Source organism: Hemitrygon akajei, chromosome 27, assembly GCF_048418815.1.
Source record: "Hemitrygon akajei chromosome 27, sHemAka1.3, whole genome shotgun sequence".
Taxonomy (NCBI): Eukaryota; Metazoa; Chordata; class Chondrichthyes; order Myliobatiformes; family Dasyatidae; genus Hemitrygon; species Hemitrygon akajei.
In genome coordinates, this window is record NC_133150.1 from 43,377,014 (window position 1) to 43,398,394 (window position 21,381).

At 44.7% G+C, this 21,381-nt stretch overlaps 1 protein-coding gene across 1 annotated transcript in view; it reads right to left on the reverse strand.

Moving 5' to 3' along the window:
- Positions 1 to 21,381, reverse strand: part of LOC140717311 (N-fatty-acyl-amino acid synthase/hydrolase PM20D1-like) — a 98,071-nt gene that overhangs the window by 61,915 nt on the left and 14,775 nt on the right. Inside the window, exons 2-4 of the mRNA XM_073030776.1 lie at positions 18,472 to 18,704; positions 9,227 to 9,313; positions 4,403 to 4,536 (exon numbers count right to left, since the gene is read on the reverse strand). Of these exons, the coding sequence (XP_072886877.1) occupies positions 4,403 to 4,536; positions 9,227 to 9,313; positions 18,472 to 18,704 (454 nt within the window). The remainder of the gene's footprint in view (positions 1 to 4,402; positions 4,537 to 9,226; positions 9,314 to 18,471; positions 18,705 to 21,381) is intronic.

Below are 21,381 nucleotides of genomic sequence, written 5' to 3' on the forward strand. Positions count from 1 at the left end.
TCAGTGTCATCTTATGTACCGGCATTCCTGTGCCTAGTATCACTTTATGGGAAGACAATCAATCTATGTATATAAGCTATCTTCAGTATTTATATTTATCCAGTTTTTTAAAAATCATTGAGTCCTTTATCTTACTGTGTGTTTGTTTGTGCTGCGTCAGATCCAGAGAAACAATTATTTTGTCCTTTACACTTGTGTCCGAGAAATGACATGAAACAAATGACATTAAATTTTGAGTTACAGAAAATGTGCAATGCCGGAAGGCGATAGCGTGCAAGGGCCATAATGAAGTAGATTGAAAGATCAGAAGTTCATCTTGATCTCTGGGAAAGAATGAATCTAAGATGTAACAGATTCCTAGGTTCAGCATTCCATCTTTAAAGGTGTGAACTTTCTTGGCAATCAGTAAGCATGAGTAAACAATAACGTCAATAGCGTGTGGTGGTCCAGTCGTAGACGTCAAGGCAAAGAAAGTTCACCAGTGCCTCTATGCTCTCAGAAGTCCTAGGAAATTTCGCATGTTGCCAAATACTCTCAATGTTTACAGATGCACCATAGGAAATATCCTGTCCAGAGTTGTAATGACAACTTTTCAGCCAAAGAGCAGAAGAAATTGCAGAGAGATGTGGGCACAGCCCTATCTAACACGAAACCTCCTCTCCATACTCTCTGGCTGCACATGCTGCTGCCAATCACCATAATCCCATATCCTTCACATTCCAGGCTTCTTCATCTTCTACCCCCCATCCACCTTTCCCCTCAGGGAAAAGATCATGGAGTGTCAAGGGTTACGGGGAGAAGGCAGGGGAATGGAGTTGAGGGAAAATAACCACGAGCGAACGGTGGAGCAGACTTGATGCATCAAGTGGCCAAATTCTGCTCCTGTGTCTTATGACATAAGATACAGAAGCTTAAAAACCTGCAACACCAGGCTCAAGGCAACTTCTATCCCACCATTATAAGACTACTTGAATGGACATATTGTACAATAAAGTTGAATTCTTTACATCGCCATCTACCTCTCAACAGCCCTTTCTCCTTCTTGTCTACCTCACTGTACTTTTCAGTAACTTTATTCTGCACTCTGTTATTGTGTTTCCCGTTGCACTCTCTTCATCTGCTTATGTTTTGGAGTGATCTGTCTGGATGGCATGCAAAACAAAGTTCTTCCACTCTGTATCTTGTTAGATGTGAGAATAATAAACTAACTGCCAATTACTCAGGAATGTTTTTTCAGTGGAGAATGCACATCTTGAGTGTGTGTTGGAAACTGAGACTCACAACATTTAAACAGCATTGAAATTGTCAGGGCAGACAATGTAAAATGGTGAGGGTAGACGGGTTCTTCTTGACAAGGAAGTGGGGTGGGCTAATGTGCTTGTTTCCGTATAAAAAAAGTGAAGAGAAGGGGTGAATGAGGATGGGCATTCATCAAAGACCTCCCCCCCCCCCCCCCCCACCGGTGGGGCACCCACTCTGCAAACAATCACAATGTTACACCACTGGTTTGTAAGAGGGATGAAGGTGGACGGGCACTTGATGGCATGGACGTGGTGGCTAATGTGTCTGTTTCTGTGTAAAAAAGCTGAAGGGAAGGGGTGAATACTATTGCCAAGTTTAATCAAGCGATAGGTGACAACAAAGCTTCGTTTACAGATGAGATCAATGCTTTCTATGCTCACTTTGACCATCAAGATATGGAGGAACAATGACAAACCCCCACAACCCCTGACGATCCTGTGATTTCAGTCTCTGAGGCTGATATACGCGTAGCCTTCAAGAGGGTGAACACACAAAAAGCATTTGGCCAAGATGGGGTACCTGGCTAAATGTTGCTGATCAACTGGCTGGAGTGTTCACTGAGATCTTTAACTTCTCGCTTCAGCAGTTTGCATTGCACACACTTCAATTATATCAGTGTGTCAGAACAACGCGGTAACCTGCCTCAATGACTATCATCCAGTAGCACTTACATCCACAGTTTTCAGAGGTTGGTGATGAAACATATCAACTCCTGCCTGAGAAGCATCTTAGAAACACTCCAATTTGCCTACAAGAGCAACAGATGCCAGCTCATTGGTTCTTTATTCAACCCTGGACAGCAAAGGTACTTACACCAGAAAGCTATTTATTGACTAAAGCTCAGTTTTCAATACTATCATCTACTCAAAACCAATCAATAATCTCCAAGACCTTGGCCTCAGCACCTCCTTGTGCAATTGGATCCTTGATTTCCTCATTTGTAGACCCCAGTCAGTTTCTATTGGCAACAACATTCCTCCACGATCTCCATCAGCCCAGGTAGACCACAAGGCTGTGTGCTTAGCCCCCGCTCTACTCACTTTACATTTATGACCATGTGGCTAAGCACAGCACCATTGCCATATTCAAGTTTGCTAACAGCAACACTATCATCGGCTGAATCAAAGGTGGTGATGAGTCAGCATATAGAAGGGAGATTGAAAATCTGGCTGAGTGGTGCCATAGCAATAACATCTCACTCAATGTTAGCAAGACCAAGGAGCTGATTATTCACTTCAGGAGGAGGAAACCAAAGGTTTAAGAGCCACTCGTCATTTGAGGATCAGAGGTGGAGAGGGTCAGCAACTTAAAATTTTTTGGTGTTAACATTTCAGAGGACCTATCCTGGGCCCAGTACAAATGCATTTATGAAAAGAACACGACAGCACCTCTACTTCCCTAGGAGTTTGCAAAGGTTCGGCACGATATCTGAAACTTTGACAAACTTACATAGATGTGTGGCGGAGGATAAATTGACTGCATCACAGCCTGATATGGAAATTCCAATGTCCTTGAATGGAAAATCCTTCAAAAAAGTAGTGAACGCAGCCCAGTCCATCACGGGCAAAGCCCTCTCCACAAAATATCATCGCAGGAGAGCAGTATCTGTCATCAGGGACCCCTACCACCAAGGACATGCTCTCTTCTCACACACTCCTCCCACTGGGTCCCCTCCCCCAACTGCTCCCATCTACACTCCCCACCTTTCTGTTTGGTTCCATACTCCACCTCCCTCTCTTATCAGAATCTGTCTTTCTCTACATTCTCTACATATTCATGCCTCTATCTCCATTTTAAAGAGATTAGATTAGCTCTCTTTGTCACAGGTAAATAGAAATGTTAAAGCATGCAGGGAAACATGTAATTTTGTCTCAACAGCAAACGGAGTCTGAGGATTGATGCTTCCACAGCGCCAGCGGCCGGTTCAATTCCACCGCTGTCTGGAAGGAGTTTGTATGTTCACCCCCTTGACCATGCGGGTTTTCTCCGAGTGTTTCAGTTTCTTCCCACATTCCGGAGACATGTAAGTTAGTAGATTAATGGGTGTAACTGGGCAGTGCAGGCTCATTGGGCCTGACAGGCCTGTTACTAAGCTGTATCTCGATATATTGAAAACGATATTCCAAGTGTGGGCTAACCACAATTTTAGACAACCATAAATAACTCCTTACACTCACACTCCATGTAGAAGACTGTAAGACCATCAGACATAGGTGCAGAATTAGGCCATTCAGCCCATCGATTATACCTGCCATTCCATCATGGCTGATTTATTATTCCCTTCAAGACCATTTTCCTGCCTTCTCCCTGTAACCTTTGACACCCTGGCTAATCAAGCACCTACCAACTTTAAATGTACCTAATGACTCGCCCTCCACAGCTGCCTGTGGTAATGAATCCCACAGATTCACCACCCTCTGGCTAAAGAAGTCCCTCCTCATCTCTATTCTAAAGGATGTCCCTCTATTCTGAGACTGTGTCCTCTGGTCCTAGACTTCCCCCACCATAGAAAATACCCTCCCCACATCCACTTTATCAAGGCCTTTCAATATCCGATAGGTTTCACAAGGCACATAAGACAAGCACACCATAGGCCCTTTTTTATCAGACGAGCAACTTGCGTTGCCTCTTTCAGCGGGTATGGATTGCACCTTTTAGAGTCAGATTAATTTAATTATCACATGTACATCGACATGTACAGTGAAATGCACCGTTTGCATTCACAACCAACACAGTCCAAGGATTGCCGGGGGCAGCCCACAAATGTTGCCGCTCATTTTGGCACCAACTTGTCCGCAATATTCTGCAGAACAGAACAAGCATCAACAAAACAACATAGAATAAAATAGAATAATAACAGAACAAGACTCCCACCCACTCGCACGCACATGAGGTAACTCCCCTCTATCAACCTGAAATGCTGACTGCCCAATTCGCTCCAGAGATGCTGCTTGACCCATTGAAAATTTTATTTGTTGCTCTGGATTCCTGTGTCTGGATTCTTTCTCTGTCTCCAGCCCGTTTTTTATCGCTGAATAAACTCTACGATTCCGCATGGGCAGCTGAAGTCTCTGCTCACACAAGGGTCTGCGGTACCTACATTGCAACCTGCTTCTCCAGTCCAGGTATTATTTCATCGAAGATGGCTGAACCCTCGTCAAGGAGGTAGGCGAGCTTCACTCCTCTGGACTGTAGAACTGCGGCAATGTTCCTGGCGCCATTGTACCCTCCGACCTGCACGCCGGGGAGAAGAAAGGCAATGCATTTATGTCCTTAACAGATTCTGTCCCTAACTTATGTCTTTCAACTCTTTTCCTGAGGTCCCATCGTGAGTTAATTCCCTGAGGTTTCAATGCCTGTTTATCTTGCCCACAATTCCTTGCACTGGAGTTTGTGGTGTTACCATAGCAACGGTGGCATTTATTCCTCTCAAGTTTAATGCTGGAGTTGCTGCAGAGAACTATTTACTTAGAGAAACCAAAAATACACACTAATTCCATTTGACAGCAACAAAACGGACTCAAATATTTTCCCTGCTGAGAGGGTGGGGTAAGACAATAAGATCTGTCGCTATTTTGACAGTCTTTGGGACTTCCCACGCTTAAATCTTCATTAATGTTGACATAATCTGCCTCATTCAATTGAAGAGTTTGCAGCGAATTGATCTGAACACCACTAATTCCATAGGACCGGACTGTTATTTGATGGTATCACATGAGATACAATTTCTCTTAGCCTGGGATGGTGACGTAGTGGATTTGGTCAATTACCCTTTGCTGTACGGAGCTCTGCATGTGCTGCACAGTAAGGAAGGGGAGGCAGGGGGAATTGTCTGAGGAGCAGTTTTCTAAGCCTTTTAATCAGACATACTCCACTTATAAAGATATATAAAATTAGATTGATTTCTCACATGTACACCCAGAACATATATGAAAGGGGTCAAATCAAATCAGTGAGGGCTGTGCTGGGCAACCCAAAGGTGTCATCGTGCTTCTAGTGCTAACATGGCATGCTCGCAACTCATTAATCCTAAACGTAGGTATTTGGAATAAGACCATAAGACATAGGAGCAGAATTAGGCCAATCGGCCTGTTGAGTCTAATCTGCCATCCCATCATGGCAAACTTATTATCCCTCTCAACCCCATTCTCCCCGTAGTCTACAACACCTTGGAATGTGGGAGGGAACTGGAGCACCTGGAGGAAGCACACACAGTCATGGGAAGAATGCACAAACTGCCTACAGACAGCAGTGGGAATCGAACCCCAATCTTACAGGCTGGTGTCGTACTGGCATTACGCTAACCACTGGGCTGCCTCTGTATTGTGAGCGCTGTGCTTACTGTATGATGAGCAGCCATGGGGCCCCACGCCTAAGAGGAGATGTGCTGGCATTGGAGAGGATCCAGCACAGGTTCATGAAAATCATCCCAGGAATAAAGGGGTTAATGTTTGAGAAGCGTTTGATGGCCCTGGGTTGTAGTGGTTGGAGTTCAGCAGAATTGGGGGGTGGGGGGGGGGGAATCTCATTGAAAGGCCCAGATAGAGTGCATGTGCAGGGGATGTTTTTAATAGTGGGGCAGTGTAGGACCAAAAGGCACAGCTTCAGAATACAAGGATATCCCCCTGGAACAGGGATGAGGAGAAATTTCTTTAGCCAGAGACTGGTGAATCTGTGGAATTCATTGCCACAGATAGCTGTAGAGGCCAAGTCATTGGGTATATTTAAAGCAGAGGTTGACAGTTTGTTGATTAGGTTATGGGAAGAAGGCAGGGGAATAGGGACGAGGGAAAATAAATCAGCCATGATGAAATGGCATGCAGGCATGATGATCCAAATGGACTAATTCTTCTCCTGAGTCTAATTGTCTCATGGTCAAATGCAGTTATAGCAAATGTGGTGTCAAAGTGCCTGGTTCCTAATGAACAATGTTACCAGTTTAATCACTGTTACTGTGTGAACAAATAAACATAATCATTTAAAGAATGATCTGTGGTTCCCTGACGGAGTTTTGGGAAGTGCAGATGGCCAGGACACTGGAAGAAATCCCCCTTTTGTAAAAGTCCCACAGAATCTCTTCACTCAGGAAACAGTGATTATTCCATCGCTCTCTTGGCTGACATTCATCCAACAAACTGAGGGCATCCAAACAAACATTACCCCCTTTCCCACTCTCACCTGTACCTGCTGACCTTACACTGGTGCCTTGGTAAGCACTGTTAGAATTTAAACTATGTTCCTGTCTTTCAAATGCCTTCATGGTCTTGCAGTTCCTCTCTAATCCTATATGCCTTAGATATGTTCACTCTTCAAATTCCAGCCTCTCAGCATCAATGAGTCTTCAATTTCTCCACCGTCTGTGGCCATTCCTTCTGGGGCCACAGAATAAAACAGGTGCAGCCCATCCTGACCAGGTTGTCTGCCCAGCTTCCCGAGTTGGAGGCCTGTCTGTGTGTGTGGAGGGGTGGGAGGGGTGGTAAAGGGGGCCTGTGGCCTAGTTTTGTTGGTGCTGCTGCTTATGTTGGCACCGGAATGCGTTGCGCTGCTTGCGGGCTGCTCCAGCATGACCTTGGGCATCCACGCACCCATTCCAATGATACTATTGTACCTGCCTCAACCACTCCCTCTGGCAGCTCGTCCCCAACTCTCACCACCCTCTGCATGTAAAAGTTGACCCTCACATCTACAGCTAAGTTGCCTAAGGCTTTTGCACAGTACTGTATTTGTCAATGTGGAGGGGAGAGTGATTTTTTAAAATCTGGCGGGAATGGGAGTGTTGAGTGTCACAAGGAGGGGTGTGGGACAAGTGGCAGAGAGGGGGTTGCCAGGGGCAGGGGATTGCACAGGGTGCAGACACACCCAGCCCTGAGACACCAGGCACAGTCACTTGATTCCAAACAATTGGTTTATTGAACATCACAGAAAGTCTCTCTGGTGCTTCCCAGTCCCTGCCCTCTCCCTTCCCCTTGTCCCAACCAAAACTCCCCTCTCCCTGCCCCCTTCCCACTCTCAGTCCACACTAGAAACCCATAGCAGAATCAAGTTCATCATCACCCACATACGTCATGAAATTTGGCCACAGTACAGTGCAATACATGAAATTACTACAGTACTGTACAAAAGTCTTAGGCACCCTAACTATATACGTATATATGCTGAAGACTTTTGCACAGTACTATACATAGATAGATAAATAAATAATATTGAGGGCATGAGTTGTAGAGTCCTTGAAAGTGAATCCATAGGTTGTGGAATCAGTTCAGTGTTCACACTAGTTCAGGAGCCTGATGGCTGAAGTGTGTTAACTGTTCATGAACCAGGTAGTGTGAGTTCCAAGTCTTCTGACAGCTTGCACTCCTTCCCCTCTTCCCACTTTCTTATTCTAGCTACATCCCCTTTGTTTCCAGTCCTGATGAGGGGTCTCAGCCTTAAATGTCAGCTGTTTATCCCTCTCCATAGATGCTGCCTGACCTGCTGAGTTCCTCCAGCATTTTGTGTTGTGTAAGTATGTTGCTCTGGGCTTCCAGCACCTGCAGAACCTCCTGTGTTTATGATTAGCTACTTCCCTCCAACCAGTCGGTTATTGAGCCAAACGGTCCTTCCAGGTTCGGCAGCACTTTACCTGTGAATCTGCCGGGGTTGTCTATTTTATCCGGTGCTCCCGATGTCGCCTCCTTCACATTGATGAGACCCATTGTAAATTGGGGGACTGCTTCGTCGAGCACCTCTGCTCCATCTGCCACAAATGGGATTTCCCAGTGGCCAAGCATTTTAATTCCCATTCCCATTCCCATTCCCATGTGTCGCTCTGTGGCCTCCTCTTGTACCAAGCTGAGGTCACCCTCAGGGTGGAGGAGCAACATCTTATATTCCATCTGGATACCCTCCAATCTGATGGCAGCAATATAAATTTCTCCTTCTGGTGACCAAATTCCACCCCTCCACCCCCCCATTCCACACTCTGACCTGTCACTTCTTCACACCTTCCTATTACTTCCCCCGAATCCCCCTCCCCTCCTCCTTCCCTTTCTCCTGTGACCCACTCTCCTCTCCTATCAGATTCCTTCTTCTCCAGCCCCTGACCATTTCCATCCACCTGGCTTCACCTATCACCATCCAGCTATTGTCCTTCACCTCCCCGCACCCTTTTATTCTGGCATCTTCCCCCTTCCTCCTCAGTCCTAAAGACGAGTCTTGGCCCGAAATGTCAACAGTTTACTCTTTTCCATAGATGCTGCCTGACCTGCTAAGTACCTCCAGCATTTTGCGTGAGGAGGTGTTGCTCCTAATTATTACAGCTTGGCAACACTGGGACCACTTTAATCCTTTTGCACTAAAATGGTCTTTTTATGCTTTAATTAAAAATTGTGTATTATTTATGTTTAATTCATGCTTTTCTTGCAAATGCTGCTGATATGATTTGCTGTGCCTGTGTGTGCTGTTGCAAGTAAGTTTTTCACTGCATCTGTGCGTACATGTACTTGTGCACGTGACAATAAACTCGATTTTGATTGGAGCTGCGTCAACAACTCCACTGCTTCAAGGCTTCCTCCTTTCTCTTCTTTGTTCACTGTGTAAGAAACCTGCGTTGTCATTGGTGGCTCAGATCACATGATGAGCCCTTTCAGCAGGCTGCCAGAGATATCTTGAACTTCCACAGTAATTCTTCCAACAGAGAATCTTAGGCCATTGGCAAGCAATATCACTTTGGCACCATGTGCAATATCCAGACAATTAGAAATAAAATCATGAGAACATCTTTACTAAACACTAACCCTAGAATAATACACTCACTGACAGAATAAAAGCCTGGACAATCTGGCCATTTTTCCCTATAACTCAGGCCCTCTAGAGCTAGCAATGTCTCAAATGTTTTCTGCACTCTTTGGAGTTTAAGCACACAGGGCGACAAAAACTGACTCACCTCTTCATCATGTCCTAATCCAATATAAAAAGATCGATGTGGTTTGTAGCCTCGTTCCAAAAGCAATTCCAAGCTTTGGAGAATTCCCTGGGGTGAAAAAAGACCAAGCAAGTTCAAGAAGGCAGGTTATGGTAAAGTGCTTTCAACAAGGTTTCACAACTCTTTATTATTCTCAATATTATTTTTTCATTTGCACAGTATCGGTCTGTGTATGCTCATGTGTAGTTTTTCTTTGTGTCATTCCATTGTATTTCTTTTTTTACATGTGAAAACCTGCAAGAAAATGATTCTCAAGGTAGTATATTGTGACATGTACATACTTTGATAATAAATTACTCCCCGTGAATCACGTGGATTTCTTCTGGGTCCTGCACTGTGAGTATGGGTTTTGGGTGCTGGAGGGCACGGTTATACTGAATAACTGCAAGAGATTCTGCAGGTGCAGAATTCTGGTCTTTTTGTGCCAAGACAGGGGTCTCAGCCCAAAATGTAGCCTGTTTATTCCACGCACACATGCTGAGTTCTTCCAGCATTTTATGGTTGCTCTTGAATCGTTTTTGCTCTGTAAGGGAAGGTTTCTCTGTTATCTCTTATCTAAGTTCCTGCCCTTGAATGGCTCTCTCAGCAACTTGGGCAAATCGTGCTTTTTCTTTAAAATATTGCACAATTAGTTTTCTCACCTTTGAAAAACAAAGTTTCTTAGCTTCCTGAAACCTCTTGGGCCCTAATACTATTGGAGATTGTGGTGCCATACTGTCATGTATTACATTGTCTTTGGTCTTTATTGCTCCGCTGTGGGAAAAGTCAACTGCTTTCCCACAAGAACAATGAGCTACTATTAATATTGTCAGAGTACTGGAACTCACAGAGCAAGTGAATCAGGCGGGCCTGCAGAAACAATACAAGTCTTTTAGAACATAGAACAGGACAGCACAGGAATAGGCCCTTTGGCCAACAATATTGTGCTGAACTCATTCATTTGGCGCACACAAAATGCTGGAGGAGCTCAGCAGGTCAGGCAGCATGTATGGAAAAGAGTGAACAGTCGATGTTTTGGGCTGAGACCCTTCTTCAAGAATGAGGAGGAAGGGGGAAGGTACCAGAATAAAAAGGTGGTGGGGGGGGGGGGGTAGGGGATGGAGGCTAGCTGGAAGGTGATAGGTGAAGCCAGGTGTGTGGGAAAGGTCAAGGGCTGCAGAAGAAGCAATCTGATAGGAGAGGAGAGTGGACAATGGGAGAAAGGGAAGGAGGACTGGACCCAGGGGAAAGTAATAGGCTGGTGAGAAGAAGTGAAAGATCAGAGTGGGGAATACAGGAAGGGGTGGGGGAGCTTGTTCTCAGAAGGGAAAAAACCTCCCTTTCCTTATTCTGACTCTGATTTCCTGCATTCAGCCTATATCCCTCTAAGCCCCCCTCCCTCCATGTGCTTCTTAAATGATACTATTGTACCTGCCTCAACCAGTTCCTACATCAGCTCGTTCTATATAACCTGTGTGAAAAAGGTTGCCCCTCTGATCTCTTCTAAGCCTTTCCCCTCTCACCCTTACTGTCTGCCCCCATGTTTTATATTCCTCTACCCTGGGGAAAAGTCAGTTACCAGCCACATTATCTATGCCTCATCATTTTAAACCTTTCTATAAGGTCACCCCTCATTCTCCATGAAATGAAGACCGAGCCTGGCCAGCCTCTCTCTCTAACTCAGCTCCTCTATTCCCGGCAATATCCTCGTAAGCATCTTCTGCAATTTCGGGAAATTAATGGTAGGGGACATGGAGATGGCGGAAACGCTGAACAAATATTTTGTATCAGTTTTTACAGTAGAGGACACTCAAAATATCCCAACACTGGATAAACAGGGGGCTCTAGGGGGAGAGAAGCTAACTACGATTCAAATCACCAAGGAAATGGTACTTGATAAATTAATGGGACTGAAGGTGGATAAATCCCCTGGACCGGATAACTTGCATCCTAGGGTCTTAAGGGAAGTAAGTGGCGGTCGGGATTGTGGATGCATTAGTGATAATTTTTCAAAACTCGCTGGACTCGGCAATGGTCCCGGCAGATTGGAAAAATGCTAATGTAACTCCTTTATTTAAAAAGGGCAATAGACAGAAGGCTGGGAATTATAGGCCAGTTAGCCTAACATCTGTGGTTGGCAAAATGTTGGAATGGATAATTAAGGAAACAGTAACAGGGCATTTGGATAAACATAGCTTAATAGGACAAAGTCAGCATGGCTTTACAAAAGGGAAGTCATGTTTGACAAATTTGTTGGAGTTCTTTGAGGACATAACATATAGGGTAGATAAAGGGGAACCAGTGGATGTGGTGTATTTGGACTTCCAAAAGGCATTTGACAAGGTGCCACACCAAAGATTATTACTTAAAGTAAAAAATCATGGGATTGGGGATAATATTCTGGCAGGGGTGGAGGATTGGCTTTCTAACAGAAAACAGAGAGTTGGGATAAATGGTTTATTCTCAGACTGGCAGTTGGTGACTAGTGGTGTTCCGCAGGGGTCGGTGTTGGGACCCCAACTCTTTACAATCTATATTAATGATTTGGAGAAAGGGACTAAGTGCAACGTATCGAAGTTTGCTGATGACACAAAGATGGGAGGGAGTGTAATGAGTGCGGAGGACATTGAAACCCTGCAGGGGGACATAGATAGGCTGAGTGATTGGGCAGACATTTGGCAGATGAAATATAATACTGACAAGTGTGAGGTCTTGCACTTTGGCAGGAAAAATAATAGAGCAAGTTATTATCTAAATTGAGAGAAACTGGAAAGTGCTTCTGTGCAAAGGGATCTGGGGGTCCTGGTGCAGGAAACACAAAAAGTTAGTATGCAAGTGCAGCAGGTGGTCAAGAAGGCCAATGGAATGCTGGCTTTTATTGCTAGGGGGATGGAGTATAAGAACAGGGAGGTCTTACTGCAGTTGTACCGGGTATTGGTGAGACCCCACCTGGAGTACTGCGTGTAGTTCTGGTGTCCATATTTAAGAAAGGACATACTGGCTCTCGAGGCAGTGCAGAGAAGGTTCACTAGGTTAATTCCGGGGATGGGTGGGTTGATGTATGATGAGAGGTTGAGTAGATTGGGACTCTACTCATTGGAGTTCCGAAGAATGAGAGGCGATCTTATTGAAACATATAAGATTGTGAAAGGGCTTGATCGGGTGGATGCGGGGAGAATGTTCCCAATAATGGGTGAAACTAGGACTAGGGGGCATAATCTTAAAATAAGGGGATGCCGTTCCAGGACTGAGATGCGGAGAAATTTCTTCACTCAGAGGGTAGTGGGGCTGTGGAATTTACTGCCCCAGAGAGCTGTGGAAGCTACTACACTCAATAAATTCAAAACGGAGATAGAGATTTTCCTGGATAAAAATGGCATTAGGGGATACGGTGAGCGAGCAGGTAAGTGGACATGAGGCTAGGTTTAGATCAGCCATGTGATCTCCTGGACCAGTTTTCGATAGCCTGGATGGGTCAGAGAGGAATTTTCCAGATTTTTTCTCCTCAATTGGCAACTCGGTTTTTTTCCCCGGGTGATCACATGGGTTTGGGCGGGATGAATAATATAATAAAATGGGCGGCATGGTGCCCTGCTGGTTGGCACTGTTGCCTTGTGGGATTCGGTGAAAACTAGAGTTAAGATTGGATCAGCCATGATCTTGTTGAATGGCGGAGCAGGCTTGAGGGGCCGATTGGCCTACTCCTGCTCCTATCTCTTATGTTCTTATGTTCCCTTTCCAGTTTGACCACGTCTTTTCTATACCAGGGTGACCAGAAGCGGACACAGTTCTCCAAGTGCGGCCCCACCGATGACATGGACAACTAAAACTTATTACTGAACTCGTCTTCACCGCTTTTGCACCGCTGATTGTAACAAGTTGGTGTGTCTAAATTTTTGGCCAACTGTTTTCTACCTCTGGATTTTGGCCACCAACAAATCGGCTACTGGAAAAAGTTGTGGCTCATTTACTCTGTTTAAAGCTCTTTGAACCTCAACTTCGTCTAACACGGCCTCTCTTCTTTGCCCTACTCCACAATGGTTGTTCATCAGGTATTACTATGCTCTGCCACAGGAGTGTAATTAGATCATAAGGCTTAGGAGCAGAATTAGGACTGTCAGCCCATTGAGACTACTCCACCATTCCATCCAGCCTTCAATCCATAACCTCTGATGCATGCCATTACTAAACAACAACCTATCAACCTCCGCATTAAGTACACCCAATGATTCGGCCTCCACCATCTACGGTAATGAATTTCACAGATTCAAAGGTTCATTTATTATCAAAGTGTGTATGCAGTATACAACTCTGAGATTCGTCTTCTCCAGACAGCCACAAAACAAAGAGAAACCACGGAAGTCAGTTCAGAGAGAAACAGCAGACCCACCCCCCCCTGCAGAAAAAAAAGAAGGTCCACACGACCATTGACCCCTCCCCTCCCAAACATCGGCATGAAACGCAACAGGAACATCGGCCCCAAATCCCCAACCCCCACACAAAAAGCAATGGGAGAAATTACAGAATGTAAAAACCATAGGACTGAAAAACTCCATAGTCCATAGTTCAAATCCATAAAAGCAGAACCTCGGCAACATCCTCCAAGATCATTGGAAGAGAGAGACACGCCAAGGCCTATCGCCCGGGCACCATGAATGGCTACACAGGCTCCTTCTCCGGTTCAGGGAACAGAAGGCGGGCAGTTTGCACTCACACCTTCCACAGTCGCCGCGATGTTTCAATCTTCCTCGTCACTTTAATCGGTGAAAAATGGAAGTTTTAATCGGCAAAATGGAGTTGCACATTGGCTTGGAGTTTCTTCGTCTCGAAGCTCTGATCTAGGCCGTTCAATATTTGGTAAGATCCAGTTGGAGGTGATTCTCCTCCCTCTCCTGGATTCACTGAACAATGCACAATTATATGCAAAGCCACTGACTACTGATGGCAGATTCTGTCACGCAGATAAATTGCTGACAGCATGTCCTGCAAGCTCAATAAGAGCCTGACCCAACTGGCCTTAGGCTGGTATTTATGAAGCTCCATTTGTTTGGTTTACTGTACAGAATAATCTCTCTACAAACAACTGATATTTCTCCTTCCTCACGCCAAGCATGAAGTCTGAGACATTTTGCCTGATCACCAGTTTGCTAACTTTTTCCACTTCAGACTTGGCCTGGAACTGCAGTGTTCCCGCACCAATGTTTAATCATTTTCAACATCTTCACAGTATAAACAAAGCTCCTGGTTGAAAGAGTCTTCTGGTAAAAACTTAGCATAACTTACAAAATGCTGGAGGAACTCAGCTGGTCAGGCAGCACCAATGGGGGGAAATAAAAGCCGGTGTTTTCTGCACAGACCATTCTCCCATCCATAGAACCGGCCGAGCTCCTCCAGCAATTTGTGTGTGATGCTCTGGATTTCCATTATATGCCAGACCTCTTGCACTTAGAGCCCAGCATAATATGTCTTTATGTTGGAGGCATACAATTGTAGGCCCCTTGTGCGGCCACACATGGAGGGGCAGGTGTTGGGTAGGGAAGCTCCTGAAATAATGAAAGGGATATTACATCAGATTAAGGATTATAGATCAGATTTATTTGTCACGTGTAGACTGAAATATTGAAGCATACAATGAAATCCCTCCTTTGCATCAACGACCAACACAGTCCACGAGTGCTACGGGTTGCAGCCTGCAGGTATCGCACTCTTTTGGTACCAACACTGCATGCCCACAACTGACTAACCCTAACCTGTATGCCTCTGGAACCTGGGAGAAAACCGGAGCACCCGGAGGAAACCCACACGGTCACGGGGAGGACATTGGATTAGTGGGTGTTTATTGTAGTCATTGATCATCAGCTAAGCACTTTCACAAGAAAACATAGATGAATCATAAATACTTACTTTTCAAGAAATAACACAATTAGAACACAAAAAAAGAGACCAGTCCACTACAGTACAAATGCAGGCTCACGTTGCATGTATTTCTGGGTTCTGGTTACTCTTTAAAGAATGCTTTACCCAGCAACCTGCAGTGGGCTGGCAAAGCGACACTGAGCTGAACAAAACTGAATGCTACTGGACTCCTGGTTTGATGTTTGGTCTTCTGTGCGTTGTCCGCTTGCTTTCTGCCGTTGGCGCAGTTCGTTCTTTGATCTCACTTTGTGTGTTTGATCTCGTCTTTAACGGGTTCCATGGTCTTTGTTTCATGGCTGCCTGTGGGAAAACCAATCTCAGAGTTGTAATCTGTATACATACTTTGATAATAAATATACTTTGAATCTTTGAGATGCAAAAGGCTGGGCCGGCAGACTTTACAGAATATTTCCATTAATCTTCCACAACACTCTTTTACTGTCTACAAATGTCACACGGGATTATGACAAATTTCCCAGTGAGTTTACTGAGATCGTAGGAAGCGGGGTCACTGTGAGTTTAAAGTGAGCACAGGAAGCAGGGTTTAGGTGTGTTGAAAGGAAGTGTAGGAAGTGGGGCTCTCATGAGGTTACAATGTCCCCCTGAGACCCTTAGTATTGGCTTCGTCAAGTTTCCCTCAGGACATCAACCTGCTGCCTGGACTGAACCAGTTATCGACATCTCACTATGCTGAGAGACCTACAGGCTCCGGAGTGTGTGTGTGTGTGTGTGTGTGTGTGTGTGTGTGTGTGTGTGTGTGTGTGTGTGTGTGTGTGTGTGTGTGTGTGTGTGTGTGTGTGTGTGTGTGTGTGTGTGTGTGTGTGTGTGTGTGTGTGTGTGTGTGTGTGTGTGTCTCCCACTGGGAACAGCCTGTAAAACAGAGAGTTCCCTGTTCAGGATGAACCATGATACAGACCCTTGCATCTTTCTCCACATCCTCTTCTCAAACCCAGAACTGGCAAAAAGGTGACCTTTTGTCTCTTCCCTACTACGTCATCCTGTAGTGGGAGTGATGCTTCTGGGCATGCAAGCAGGATCTGACAAGGAGGAGCCCTCTCACCACCAGCCAGGCAAGGTCTTGGTGCCTGTTGGTGAGGCCTGGCGAAGGGCCAGTGCACATTGTAACCTCATGAGAGCCCCACTTCCTACACTTCCTTTCAACACACCTAAACCCTGCTTCCTGTGCTCACTTTAAACTCACAGTGACCCCGCTTCCTACGATCTCAGTAAACTCACTGGGAAATTTGTCATAATCCCGTGTGACATTTGTAGACAGTAAAAGAGTGTTGTGGAAGATTAATGGAAATATTCTGTAAAGTCTGCCGGCCCAGCCTTTTGCATCTCAAAGATTCAAAGTATATTTATTATCAAAGTATGTATACAGATTACAACTCTGAGATTGGTTTTCCCACAGGCAGCCATGAAACAAAGACCATGGAACCCGTTAAAGACGAGATCAAACACACAAAGTGAGATCAAAGAACGAACTGCGCCAACGGCAGAAAGCAAGCGGACAACGCACAGGAGACCAAACATCAAACCAGGAGTCCAGTAGCATTCAGTTTTGTTCAGCTCAGTGTCGCTTTGCCAGCCCACTGCAGGTTGCTGGGTAAAGCATTCTTTAAAGAGTAACCAGAACCCAGAAATACATGCAACGTGAGCCTGCATTTGTACTGTAGTGGACTGGTCTCTTTTTTTGTGTTCTAATTGTGTTATTTCTTGAAAAGTAAGTATTTATGATTCATCTATGTTTTCTTGTGAAAGTGCTTATCTGATGATCAATGCCTGCGATGCTGCTACAAGTAAGTTTTTCATTATACATGTACACACATGTACTTGTCCATGAGACAATAAACTCGACTTTGACATTGAAATATCATTTTGAAAATCTTTTGCCCAATATGTTCCAAAGTCTGTAGCAAAATAGTTTGTGGGGTCAATGGCTTAAGTGCTTATATCATAATTCCCATGCAATAGTTCTGTCAAAGCAATAGATACTTCTCACAACATGATTTAAGCAGTTCTGATCGCCTCATTACAGGAAAGATGTGGAAGGATGTGCAGAGAAGATTTAATAGGATGTTACTTGGATTAAGAGGGTAGGCTGAGCGAACTGGGGCTTTTCTCTTTGGAGCGAAGAGGGACAAGAAGTAACTTGAGAGAGATGTACAAGATGATAAGAGGTATCGGAAACTACTGTTTACTTTTTAATAATACTTTTAATAAGATTTGTATTTTTTAACAAGCTCATGTATTTTTCACACTCACTGGCAGAAAGTGGTATAGCAGCTAAACTAACAGTTTATCACCTTCTCATTTTTCATGGCTAAGTATTAGCACATTATCCACATGATATAATTGTTGTAATTATGTAGTCTATTAGCTAGTTTATGCTCTATCTAAGGATTTAAAAAAAATCTTATCAATAAAAGTGATTTTTTAGAAGCGCCGTCTTTTATTCCTTTAGGTTAAACCCCTTAACAGTAATTCCCTTCTTAGCATCATTTCTCAGCTTTTTATTTAGTTTGCTTAGTGCTTGTATGTTTGTTTGTACTTTAAAATAAACAAAAATCTAGGAATTAAGACTGCTGGCCATTTTTGACTCCTGGTAGAATCCCAAGAATCATAAATTAAACAGAGATCCAACAGAGGCATAGACGAAGTGGGCAGCCGGAGAGACTTTTTCCCAGTGTGGAAATGGTTAATACGAGAGGGTATCGCTTTAAGTTGAATGGAGAGAAGTATAGGAGGGATATCAAAGGTAAGTTTTTTTTTACACCGGGAGTGGTGGATGCGTGGAATGCTCTGCAAAGGGTAGTGCTAGAGGCAGATACATTAGGACATTTAAGAGACTCTTAGATAGGAACATGGATGATTGATAAATGGAGGGCCATGTGGAAGAGAAGGATTAGGTTAATGTTAGAGGTTAAAAGGTTGGCACACCATGAGCCAAAGGGCCTGTGCTGTGCTGTGGTACTCTGTGTTCCCTTCCCTATCCTGGGAGTGTCAAGGCTGTTGAGAGGGAACTTTGTCCAACTAATACTTGCTGTACTTGGGACCGAAGGTTGAATTTTCCATCCACTGACAATCGTCACCTTGATGACAGTTGGAGTTGAACTGTGACAGTGCAGGAATTGCTATTCAAGATTGTTTGATGTCATTTCCAGTACACAAGTGTAAAGGAAAACAAAATAATTGGTACTCTGGATTCTATCCAGCACAAAAAGAAACACAATAAGATAAAGAATATCATAATAAAAAAACACACTATTCTATGCCCTATGTTTAAAACTAACTGAGAGAACCAGTACCATGACAGATAACTTGTCGTCCAAAGTGCCCCGTGCGTACAAGTAGCCACTGCGCTCCTCCGCAGAGAATGGCGGGACCTCCCATTCTTCTTCTACTGCAGGGACCACATCCAAGTGGGCGATCAGGATGTACGGCTGGAGAGAGTCATTGGAGCCAATGACGGTGAACAGGTGACTATAGTTGGCAACGGTCTCATGGTGCACAAAGGGTGAGGAAAACACGTTTGGAAACACTGCAAGGAAACAGAAAGGAACACACAATTATGAGGGGCATAGGCAGTTGGATACATGCAGGCTTTTTCTCCTCCGGTCGGGCGAGAGTAGAACTAGAGGTCATAAATGCAAGAGAGTCAGCAAATACTGGCCAAAATGCTCGAGGAATTCAGTAGGTCAGGCAGCATCTGTTGTCGTGTGAACAAAATCATTGCAGAGAAGCGCTGGTAGATATGAAGCAGTCATTTTATTCGACAAAATGAGACACAGCAGGCATTATATTGCGACCCCTTTCAGAGGAAGAGGCCCGCTTCACCCAACGCTACACGGCACTTTATGTGCTAAAGATCAAAGGACAATTCCATATTTACAATGCATCCACAATGCTTTCTTTGAACTAACCACCACCTTTACACCTCCCTCCTCACACCCACACTACAGCCACCCAAATGAATTTAAATCAGCATTAACTGGTCTTCTGATTAACTGTGGTTCACAGCTCTTAGGAACCCGTTGCTCAGAGCTGCATTTTAAATTTAACCTACAGTCTACAGTCAGATTTGAAGATTGGTGGCTGAAGTTAGTTGCTGAAATTAACATAATCTACAGATATCTCTCCACTATCTATGGATATCTCCATAAATGCTGCCTGACCTGCTGAGGGTCAGGAAGAAAGAGTGAAAGAGTGAGGGAGAGAAGGGAATTGAGGTACAGGGAGGGATGAGAAGGTGGAGGGGATTGAAGGAGGGAAGAAGAGAGGGTCGGTGAGGGACCTGGAGTGAGACTATGGCAAAGAATTAGAGTGACCCAAGCCCAGATAAATAACATTACATTTCATTCATAGACTTGATGGACCATTTGCAACTTAAGGACAGGTTATGTGAACAGTTTCCAATGTTTCTGAGCTGAACTTGAGAGCTTAATTCAACCAGATAGCCGATTGCAGTAGTTGGAGCTGATGATTCTAAGACCGGGAAGTCCACTTCCTACCATTAGACTCTGTTAGCTAAATTACTGGCTGAAAATACAGACATAATGCAAGACAGTAACATAATCAATGGAAATGCTTGCACATGGAAATGATCAGGTAACACACAGAAGGCTCCACTCTAACAAGGTAAGTCCGCTTCCAGATTTCAATAGTATTCTGATGGGGAACTTCCCCTGAAGCTCTTCAAGTGAAAGTAATTTATTTTGATGCACATCTGTCTTTGGCTTCAGGTTTAGCTAAAGGCAAAGTTTGTTTTTATTTTGAGATACAGTGGTTCCGCATTGCCCAGCAACCCTCCTATTTAACCCTAACCTAATCACAGGACAATTTACAATGACCAATTAACCTACTCACCGGTACATCTTTTGACTGTGGGAGGAAACCCACGCGGTCACGGGGAGAACGCACAAACTCCTTGCAGACAGTGCAAGGGATTGAACTCTGAACTCCGATGTCCCACTCTGTAGTAGTGTCGCGCTAACCGCTACTCTACCGTAGTGCCAGCGACAGACTTTACCGGATGTTTCAACGTACTTGTGACAAATAAATGAATTTGAATCTGAGCAATGAAGGATAAACTAATTCTGCCACACAACGTTCTTTATTTCAGATTTCCTGCGACTGCGAATGGCCAAATCTCTGTTCCCTCCTTGACCTCATTAACCCCGATTAACAAAAAGAAATTTAACATTACTACTGCGATGTAAAACTCCACCATGGAGCTATGAGAGGAACAGGGCTGGGCACGGGGCTAGCAAACCCCATCCCATTAAAGCCCAGAGCTACCGGATCACCAACAGAAGTTCCTAAGACCTCATCCTTGGATGATGAAGATTTTCAGATATCAAATGCAGATGGTCTACACCTGGGACAACTAGCCCAGGACAGAGGTCTCTGGTGACCTGCCTGTCCTCAGTAGGGGTGATGGGCTTGAGAGCATGCAATGTAAGGAGGCGTCACAAACTGACAGCACCACCACCTATGCCTTTCAGTCTTTTCTGCCCTCCGCCCTATCATTCTCTCAAAGTTTATTAACAAAGTACGAGGGTGTCACCATATACCATGCTGAGATTCACTTTCCTGCAGGCATCCACAGTAGGACAGGGAAGTACAGTCGAATCAATAGAAAAATACAAAGACTGACAAACAACCAAAGAATGAAAGAATATAAACTGTGCAAATACAAAAAAAAATAATATTGCAAACATGAGTTGCAGAATCCATGTAAGTGAGTCCGTAGATTGTGGAATCAGTTCAGTGTTGAGGAGAATGAAGTTAATCGCACTGGTCCGGGAGCCTGATAGTTGTAGGGTGATAGCTGTTCCTGTTCCACCCCTCCCCCTGCTCTGCAGCTTCATTTGCTAACTTGTGATGGAGCCACGATATTTCTGCTTCTTTCTCCACAGTGCTGTCTGGTCCACTGAGTATTTCCAGCTCTCTTTCCCCTTCCTCGCCGGCTGGTGACGTAGTGGCATCAGCGCTGGACTTCGGAGCGAGGGCTCCCGAGTTCGAATCCAGCCGGCTCCCGTGCACGCTTTCCATCCGTGCTGGGTTGAACGTCGAGCTAGCAACCGGGCCTCGTAAAAACAGAAAGCCTGCTAAAAAAACGCCATCACGACGGCGTCCTGATGACTCCATTCGGAGTTAAGGGCTTTATTCTTCTTCTTCTTCCTCTTCCTCACCCTCCTCACCTATTTATTACCATC